The 10,697-nt window shown below is 38.3% G+C and overlaps 1 protein-coding gene across 1 annotated transcript; it reads left to right on the forward strand.

Annotated features, from left to right (window-relative positions):
- The first annotated feature begins 283 nt into the window (after positions 1–283).
- Positions 284–4,766, forward strand: LOC144464377 (uncharacterized). Its single transcript, XM_078171138.1, has 2 exons — positions 284–908; positions 1,005–4,766. Exons 1-2 carry the CDS (start codon positions 299–301, stop codon positions 3,245–3,247), a joined length of 2,853 nt encoding a protein of 950 aa, XP_078027264.1. The 5' UTR covers positions 284–298; the 3' UTR covers positions 3,248–4,766.
- The last annotated feature ends 5,931 nt before the right edge of the window (positions 4,767–10,697 follow it).

The following is a 10,697-nucleotide window of genomic DNA, read 5'->3' on the forward strand; positions in this document are numbered from 1 at the left end:
GGAGGTTAATCTATGAGTTAAACCTCGAGCCACATTTACTGTAGCCTACATTAGACAACAATGTGTTCAGTTGAGTCTTTGAGAGAGTTTGTCAACGAGCGACTAACTGCTGCTGCTGAAGAAATATTGGGAGTTTTTCAAAGAAGCATCGTCGAGTACGAGGAAGAGATCGATCGTCAGCGCAGACTGTTGGATATCGTTTTGAAGCCTGAAATAAAGTTACACAGGACAGGTGGGTGAAAGCTAATTGAAGTAATTTACTGGCATGTGTGTTTATTTGCTGTAGCATGACATTAGTATGCTGTTGGTGTTGTTGTGTGTCCCTCCAGAGCTCCCACAGCAACATGTGTGTAAGGAGGAGGAGGTTGTCCCTGAGCAGCAGCTCTGTATTGAGGAGAGGAAGTCCAGTGTGGACCAAGAGGAGCCAGAGCCTCCACACATTAAAGAGGAAGAGGAGGAAGTGTGCAGCAGTCAGGAGGGAGAGCAGCTTGTAGTGAAGCAGGAGACTGATGGCTTTATGTTGACTCCTGCTGATGAGGAAAGTGAGCAGAGTGAAGATCAGACTCTGGACTTCGCTCATGATGACACTCAAAGTGCAGCAGAGAAAGAGTCTGTATTTAAAATGCCAGTTATAAGCTCTGTGATATCAGAAGCAACCAGTGAGCACCAGCTGCTCTGTCACAACTCTCATGTAGCTGAGAGCCAAGATGAGGAAGAATACCAGCATGGAGACTCAGGATCAACTAGAAACACAGAGCTTCAGTTTGTCAGTGAGCGACTAACTGCTGCTGCTGAAGAAATATTGGGAATTTTTAAAAGAAGCATCGTCGAGTACGAGGAAGAGATCGATCGTCAGCGCAGACTGTTGGATATCGTTTTGAAGCCTGAAATAAAGTTACACAGGATAGGTGGGTGAAAGCTTATTGAAGTAATTTACTGGCATGTGTGTATATTTGCTGTAGCATGACATTAGTATGCTGTTGGTGTTGTGTGTGTCCCTCCAGAGCTCCCACAGCAACATGTGTGTAAAGAGGAGGAGGTTGTCCCTGAGCAACAGCTCTGTATTGAGGAGAGGAAGTCCAGTGTGGACCAAGAGGAGCCAGAGCCTCCACACATTAAAGAGGAAGAGGAGGAAGTGTGCAGCAGTCAGGAGGGAGAGCAGCTTGTAGTGAAGCAGGAGACTGATGGCTTTATGTTGACTCCTGCTGATGAGGAAAGTGAGCACAGTGAAGACCAGACTCTGGACTTCATTCATGATCACACTCAAACCAGTGAGCACCAGCTGCTCTGTCACAACTCTCATGTAGCTGAGAGGCAAGATGAGGAAGAATACCAGCATGGAAACTCGGGATCAACTAGAAACACAGAGCTTCAAGCAGAGAAAAGACATCATGAAAGTGAAATGAACAGTAACAGTCCACACACCTCTGCTGTGATAACCTTAAATACAGGTAAAAAGCCTTTAAAATGTGACACATGTGGGAAAGATTTTGAGTTCAAGTCAAAATTGCAGAGACACCTGAACACCCACACAGGTGAGAAGCCATACCTTTGCAAGACCTGCGGGACAAGATTCAGTGCAAAATATCTTATGAAAAGACATTTAAGAACCCACACAGGTGAGAGGCCATTTATATGCAAAACGTGTGGGAGAGCTTTTAGATCGAGAAATTACCTGACTGTCCACATGAGAACGCACACAGGTGAGACGCCATACGTTTGTAAGACCGGCGGGAAAAAATACAGTAACATAACAGCTTTGAAAAAACATGTTAAAATCCATGCAGACGACAAGCCAGTTTACTGTAAAATATGTGGGAAAGATTTCAGATTTAATCAAGAATTGATAATACACATGAGCATCCACACAGGTGAGAGGCTGTATACTTGTGAAGTATGTGGGAGAGCTTTCAAACGTTATGATGTCTTGTTAGTCCACATGAGAACCCACACAGGTGAGAAGCCGTATACTTGTGATGTATGTGGGAGAGCTTTCAGACATAATGGTCACTTGTTAGTCCACATGAGGACTCACACAGGTGAGAAGCCGTATACTTGTAAAGTATGTGGGAGAGCTTTCGGACGTAATGGTGTCTTGTTGGTCCACATGAGAACTCACACAGGTGAGAAGCCGTATACTTGCAAAACATGTGGGAAACACTTCAGATCTAGGAGTAACTTGACAGGCCACATGAGAACGCACACAGGTGTAAAGGTGCGTGACTTGAGCACAGAGGTTCCAGTTGAATATGTCATTCATGATGACACTCAAAGTGCAGCAGAGAAAGAGTCTGTATTTAAAATGCCAGTTATAAGCTCTGTGATATCAGAAGCAACCAGTGAGCACCAGCTGCTCTGTCACAACTCTCATGTAGCTGAGAGCCAAGATGAGGAAGAATACCAGCATGGAGACTCAGGATCAACTAGAAACACAGAGCTTCAAGCAGAGAAAAGACATCATGAAAGTGAAATGAATAGTAACAGTCCACACACCTCTGCTGTGATAAACTTAAATACAGGTAAAAAGCCTTTAAAATGTGACATATGTGGGAAAGTTTTTGAATATAAGTCAATATTGCAGAGACACCGGAACAGCCACACAGGTGAGAATCCGATTTCTTGCAAAACGTGTGGGAAAAGAGTCAGGGATGTGTCCGAATTGACCAGGCACATGAGAACCCACACAGGTGAGAAGCCACATACTTGTAAAGTGTGTGGGAGAGCTTTCGGACAAAATGGTCACTTGTTAGTCCACATGAGGACTCACACAGGTGAGAAGCCATATACTTGTAAAGTATGTGGGACAGCTTTCAGACATAATGGTTACTTGTTAGTCCACATGAGGACTCACACAGGTGAGAAGCCATATACTTGCAAGACCTGCGGGAAAGGATTCATTGGCACATCATTATTGAAAAGGCATTGTATGATCCACACAGGTGAGAAGCCACATACTTGTAAAGTATGTGAGAGAGCTTTCAGACATAATGGCCACTTGTTAGTCCACATGAGGACTCACACGGGTGAGAAGCCATATACTTGCAAAACATGTGGGAAACACTTCAGATCTAGCAATAACTTGACAGTCCACATGAGGACGCACACAGGTGTAAAGGTGCATGACTTGAGCACAGAGGTTCCAGTTGAAGTCACACATATACAGAAGAGAGACTGTTTACATGCAAAACATGTGGCAGAGCTTTCAGAGGCCTGTTCCATAAAGCATGCTAAGAAAAGTGGGGAATGAAGTCCAAATCCTGAATTTTAATTGAAATTACAGGTCTGGAAAAGTTCAACTAGTGAGATAAAGAACAAAAGGAGGAGACTGCTTTAAAGTCTGAATGAATTTTATACTTGCAAGAGTCATGGAAAACCTGGAGAAGTCATGAAATTAGTCAAAATCATTATAAGTCACAGAACTTGTTTGTGTATAGTGAAATTATTAGAATCATCTTCAGTGGATAACCCTCCATATAATGTAACATAATGGCAAATTCATTTTCTGTAGCTGGCGTCTTAATGTAGCTTTAATATGCGTCGATGTGTGACAATGTTTGTTTACCATCAGGTGTGTTTTGTCATTTTCTCCCTCAGTTTGTCTCTCCCTTCCTGTGTGCCAATTATGTTTACATAGAGTTTGAATCTGATGTTTGAAAAATGGCGGGCAAGTGGGGAAAGAAAAAGAAAATTCTTCATGAAGAGTCCTTGAAAAGTCATGAAAAAGTTTGGAAATATTGTCCATGAAAATGTGAACGGAACCTGTAATTAAAAGTATGACTGATTTTGCAGTAGCTCAGTCCACAGGGACTTGGGTTGGGAACCGTAGGGTCGCCTGTTCAAGTCCCCGTCCGGACCAAAATATGGACCGTGGACTGGTAGCTGGAGAGGTGCCAGTTCACCTCCTGGGCACTGCCGAGGTGCCTGTCATGGGCAGGTCCTTTGAAATGATGTAAAGTTTTCTTAATATAAGGCCTTAAAAAGTTTAAAATTGTCTTAAATTCAGATTCAATGGGTCTTAAATATTTTTGGTGACATTACCATGAAAATTTCTTCAGCCCGACAGACCCAATGATAGTTTACACTCATTGTACAGACCGAAGAAAAATATTTTTTTTCCTTGCTGTATTTCTCTGAATATTGCAATAATAAGTAGCATGTATGACAGCCATGAGGTGGTTTTTAAATTAAATATAAGGTGGGATGAAAAATGTCTTAAAAAGTCTGAAATTTGGTTATATCTGCAGACACCGTGTTCTTTGGTGCATATGAGCAACTTGTCAACAGTGACACCAGAATGTGGGAAAAACTGTTTTTACCTTGTGCCTGTCACATCTGTGATCTGTGCCTGTAGACTGAATGAGGAAAAATGCAATGTTACTGCAGATGTAGATGCACGCAGAAGCCACCGCGATCAGAATGCAGGTTGGCCAGAGCTCAGTTTGGCCGGACCACATTTAGAAGAGGTACACTACAGCAGCTGACTTTAGAAAATGAAACCGTAATGATTTTAGAATATCACACACAATCCACATAGATGAGAAGCCGTTTACTTGCACAACATGTGAGAAAGCTTTGAGATGTAAAAGTAGCCTGACGACCCACATGAGAATCCACACAGGTGAGAAGTCTATGGAGCTACATTTGTTTCTTTATTATTCAATTAAACAGAGTAGGTTTTGCAATCAAAAAATAGATTTGAGAGCAAAAGTATCAATATTGCAATCAAAAATGTTAAAAATGGTTGATTAAAAAATGCAAATCCAAAAGTTTCGTTTGCGAGTCATTTTTTTTCCGTTTGCAAGTCAAAAAGTTTAGTGAGTAAAAAGTTGAACCTGGTGGGCGGGGCCTAAACTGAAAGCTGACGCGTCTGTTGGCCAGTCTCAACATAGACATATATACATAGACGCCGCATTGACTGCCGCTGCCTCTCAGAGCCGACGTCCTCGCCGGCCGCCATCTTGGATGGGTCTCGCTTCGCCTCCACAGTGCATTCACTTCTATTGAGGAAGGAGCTGTAGGCACAAGTAAAATAGAATAACTCACTTAATTTTCAACTGATTTTCACGCGGTATGGTTTGTTACAAACGGCACACATGTAGTTATGATACAGGATGCTTTCGTACATTAAAAATGCGGGATTTCATGCTTTAATACTTTCTGCAGATAGCAACAGCATGTTATTTAGGTCACAACACAGTTATTTTATTCACCTCAACCCCAGAGTGGGATAAATATACATATGTATATATATATATATATATATATATATATACAGTATTTATATACTGTATAAACACAATATACACAATACAAAACACAGTATAGCATATTATGTATGGCACACCTTTGTGCACATATTCACTTTTCCACTAGCTGTGCTGCAAATATCCCCTGCTGCTCATCCTTCTGTATCTTTTTTCAAATTATCTTGACCACAGTCCCATTTTCATAGTTATAATACCAATACCAAAATTAATTTCAGTGTTTATGTAAATACTGAAAATGTTTTTTACTACTTTTGAGGGATCACAGCAGTCAGTGTAATAAGAATAAGAAGAACTTTATTAATCCCCGAAAAGAAAATTTCAAAGAAGTCTGTAAGATTATCTATTTAACAAAGAATTATTACGTCTGACGGCTGTGGGTATAAAAGAGAGTGTGTGTAAGAAATAAACTCAATCAACAATAGAGCTTTTTCTTTATTAAAATATATTAATACATTTATTAATATGCTATACTATGTTTTGTATTGTGTATATTGTGTTTATACAGTACAGTATAGCCTATATATATATATGTGTGTGTATATCAATCAATTCAATCCATTTTATTTATAAAGCCCAATATCACAAATCACAATTTGCCTCACAGGGCTTTACAGCATACGACATCCCTCTGTCCTTTGGACCCTCACAGCGGATAAGGAAAAACTCCCCAAAAAATCCCCTTTAACGGGAAAAAAAACGGTAGAAACCTCAGGAAGAGCAACTGAGGAGGGATCCCTCTTCCAGGACGGACAGACGTGCAATAGATGTCGTACAGAACAGATCAGCATAATAAATTAACAGTAATCTATATGACACAATGAGACAGAAAGAGAGAGAGACAGAGACAGAGAGAGAGAGATGCAGGACAGACAGTAATGACAGTAGCTTACAACAACATTAATGAAAGTAATAATATTATAGTTATAGTTCTGGCTACTGTGGTACAATATGTTGAAAGTAGCCTATATATTAATATCTGGCAATATACATGTGTGACAATAATCATATGTGTATAATAATAATAATTACAGTATATAAATACTGTATATATATGTGTATATATATATATATATATATATATATATATATATATATATATATATATACACATATATATCCCACTCTGGGGTTGAGGTGAATAAAATAACTGTGCCGTTTGTAACAAACCATACCGCGTGAAAATCAGTTGAAAATTCAGTGAGTTATTCTATTTTACTTGTGCCTACAGCTCCTTCCTCAATAGAAGTGAATGCACTGTGGAGGCGAAGCGAGACCCATCCAAGATGGCGGCCGGCGAGGACGCGCTCAGGCACTCGATGCGGCGTCTATGTATATATGTCTAAGAGTCTCAATCAGAAGGACAGCGTGCAAAGCATTTTTTTCTTCTTCTTCTATCGGTTGGCGGATTGCAAACAATTTAAAGCTGCATACCGCCACCTACTGTACAAGAGTGTGTAACATCACGTCATTTAGCCTGTTTCTTAAATTCTACTCATCGGTGAAAATCAATTCTGAAACTGAAGTTTTTCGGCCTCCGGTTTCCAAAAATAATTTGTCCACACGAGTGGTGTGATAAAAAATATGATATCCACACAAAACCCGCCAAATATCCCTGATTGCAGGCCCACAGACCTCAATGTGGGCTCACCGTGACGCTCCCTACTGAAGAAGTAGGTAAACCCAACAAAAGAAGAAGTTGGAGGCATGGATACATGTGCTCCCTTGCTCGGTTCTGACACCATAAATTTTAAAATAAATAATGGAAGTACGTTTAAGTAGTAAGTCGTTTTTTTAAAGATATACATAGGACTATATCTAAGTTTATTTGGAAAAACAGGCAACCCAAAATGCGATTGCAGAAACTCCAACTCCCAGTGGAAAGAGGAGGCCTTGCAGTACCAAATGTTTTGTACTATCATTGGTCAATACAAATGAAAAACTTATCAGATTGGGTGGCTCAAGACTCTAAATTAATCTGGCTAGATCTTGAATCACAAGGTTGTAGCTCACCCTCATTAGCAAGTCTACCATTTTTAGATAACATTAAACAATTGCCAGGTATTAACTTTATTGTGTGTAACATTCTCAATACATGGAATAATATAAAGAAAGCATTTTCTACGAACAGAAGATATTCCTTTTATGCACGAATTGTTGATAACCCAAATTTTATTCCTTCTTGTGTTGACCCCGGTTATAAAGAGTGGAATATTTCTGTAATTATTGTGATAAATGATCTTTATGAAGGAGGTGCTTTGAAATGATTTAATCAATTGCAGGAAGAGTATGGCCTATTAGATTTTTGCAAATTCAAAGTTTTTTTTAAATTCAATACCCCAGTACAAGGAAGGTCAAGGACCAGAGCAGATTGAATCCCTTCTTTACCAGGTCTGCCTGCTGAGGAGGAAAAAAATTAGTTATCTTTACAACAAATTGTTTGCCCTAAGTAACATCAGTACGCTCAGCGGCAGGCAATCATGGGAACAGGACCTAAAAATTGCAATAACTGATCATTAATGGAAAACAATCATGTTAAACAGAAAATTTTTTTTGCAGAAATTATAAGTCTCAAGAAATTCAGTTTAAGATTATACATAAATAACAAACTACCCCTTATCTCAGGAGTAAATATGATAATTCCGGTATTTGTGAAAGATGTAAGCAGCATGTAGGTACTTATATTCATTTAATGTGGAGCTGTCCAGAAATACAGAAATTTTGGGTCGAAATTGGTAATAAAATATCATCCATGATACATCACTCTATATTGAGCTTAATCCACTACAGTGTATACTAGGCCTACACACTGCCTCACCTGAATTAAATATATATAAGAGAATTCTCAGTCTTTTGTGGTACTGTGCAAGATTATCAAATTTACAGCACTGGCTAGACTATGACAGTCCATCTATTTCAGGTTGGCTCAATAATGTTGTACGTTCACTTCCTTTGGAAAGACTCACATATGTCCTACATGGAGACTTGAATGATTTTTTCTCTGTTTGGTCCCCTGTCATTCACTTTATGGGAGAGGAATATGCTGAAATTATATTTAAAGGTTTTGCAACCTTGGGAGCAAATCATGAACGATTTCATAGTAGCTAAATTTGGGGGATGATGATTGATTTGTGTTGATATTGCTATCTTGTATTTTTATTTCTTTTTTTGTTGTTGTTGTTTTCCGTTTGTTTGTTTGTTTGTTTGTCAGTCTGACCGTTTACTATTTGTGTTATGTGTGTTTTTGTGTAATCTGTATAACTCTAAAATAAAAAGACTGAATGAAGGAAGTAAGTGTGACTTTTTTAATATTGTTCATATACCTTTAGGTGTGCCGTTAGGTGATGTGAATTAGTTGCACATGAGCTAATGTTATATTTAAACTAACGTTTAAGCATGTGTGCAATTAAACAGCTAACTTTAGCTTACGAGACTAATCAGAGCACAAGAATGAAATTGAATGCACAATCAATATTTTATGGCTTTGTAATACCTGTCGTGTCTATTCTGTTTTATTTCTAGAGACACGTAACAGTGATACAAGGAGATTACCTTCCCAAAACTCCAAAAAAACAGCAGCAGTGAGTGTCCCTGGAGGCCTGGATGGAGATGCTTCCAAGAGCCTTTCGGTCAGTAACGAAGTGCAAATGATAATGACAAAATTACTTATTTTGAATACTGAACTGCACCTATTTGTTGTAACATGTTTAAGCTCTCTATAATTTTAATTTTCGGAAAGGGCTCAACAAGCCCAGCAAAAATGCTAAGTGACCAATGCCTTGTTAATGGATTTCATTACTTGCAGCAATATTTATTAGTTTGTCAGAATTATGTCTGTCGTGAGCCTGACTAAAACCGGTTAGGATTTAAGACGAAACGGATCCGTATTTTTTAATTTTTTAATATTGGTCATGACTTAGTCCAGTTTAGGATTTTCCTCTTAAACAATTACAAATATGGTGTTATGCTGTGATTTAACTGTAGTTGTGACTGCATGTTGGATTTTTTTCTGATTTCAACTTTGGTCTTGTAACCAGATGCAGCAGAAAATCCTTGGTGACATTCAGACAGCATGGAGCTGGGTAAACAGTCACCAAGATTGATTCTGTGGGGAGGTGATGGAGCCTGGTATTCTCCAGATGGACCATGCTAATCAGCTGCAGACACTCTGAGACACCCTAGAAGGAGAATCAGATGAATCCAAGAATGACACTTTATTCATCTTTCAGTACCAGGAGGACATGGAGACATTCTATTCAAATTATGTAGATATACAACACCTAGGTTAATGCCATGTTCCTCATTGAGTCTGATATCTAATGATCCGCTGTCTCCACCCAATGTCTCTCATTCTCTCTCTCTCAAGACCACATTGTATTCCTAACTGGTAATTTAAAAGATAAGGCTATGCTCATTTGTGTTAATTTGTGTTAATATTGTGCATTTTTGCTCTCAGTATTTTCTGCTACTGCCATTCTTTGTTGCTCTTTAGTGTTGATGATAAACATGCTGGTGTTCATTATAAACATGCTGTCTTCAGAATGCATGTTTTACCACTTTTGAATATTTATATTATTTGATTAACATTATTGTTATTACATATATTGTTATTGTTTTTATTTGTTGTTCAATAAAAAAACAAACCCCTTACTTTTGATAACATTAAAAAAGTATCTCAGGTTACATTTGATAATGATAAATACACATTAGAATATTACTTTCTTCATAATTTAATGAATAATTAAGGTAATTTAATGTTTTGATAGGTATTTAGTGTCATTTTCTGAAACGTGATCCCCTTTAAAGGTCCCATATAATGCTTATTCATAGGTTCATACTTGTATTTGGAGTTTCTACTAGAACCTGTTTTCACGCTTTAATTAAAAAATACATATATTATTTTCCTCATACTGTCAACCTGAATGTACTCGTATTCACCCTAAGTCTGAAACGGTCTCCTACTTGTTTTTAAAACACGAGGCCACTTGACTGTGTGAGATCTTATATGCCTTTTTACTTGAGACAGGCTACTTTTACACCTCAAAGCTTTCTCACATGTTGTGCAAGTAAATGGCTTCTCACCTGTGTGGTTTGTGTAGGTAGGTAAATTTCAGACTTTTTAAGACATTTTTAATCCCACCTTATATTTAATTTAAAACCATCTCATGGCTGTCATACATGCTACTTATTATTGCAATCTTCAGAGAAATACAGCAAGGAAAAAAAATATTTTTCTTCAATCTGTTCAATGATTGTAAACTGTCATTGGGTCTGTCAGGGTGGATAAATTTTCATGTTAATGTGACCAAAAATATTTAAGACCCATTGAATCTGAATTTAAGACAATTTTAAACTTTTTAAGGCCTTATATTAAGAAAACTTTACATCATTTCAAAGGACCTGTAGACACCCTGACAAAAGATCACAACAACA

The sequence above is a fragment of the Epinephelus lanceolatus genome, chromosome 1, assembly GCF_041903045.1.
Source record: "Epinephelus lanceolatus isolate andai-2023 chromosome 1, ASM4190304v1, whole genome shotgun sequence".
Taxonomy (NCBI): domain Eukaryota; kingdom Metazoa; phylum Chordata; class Actinopteri; order Perciformes; family Serranidae; genus Epinephelus; species Epinephelus lanceolatus.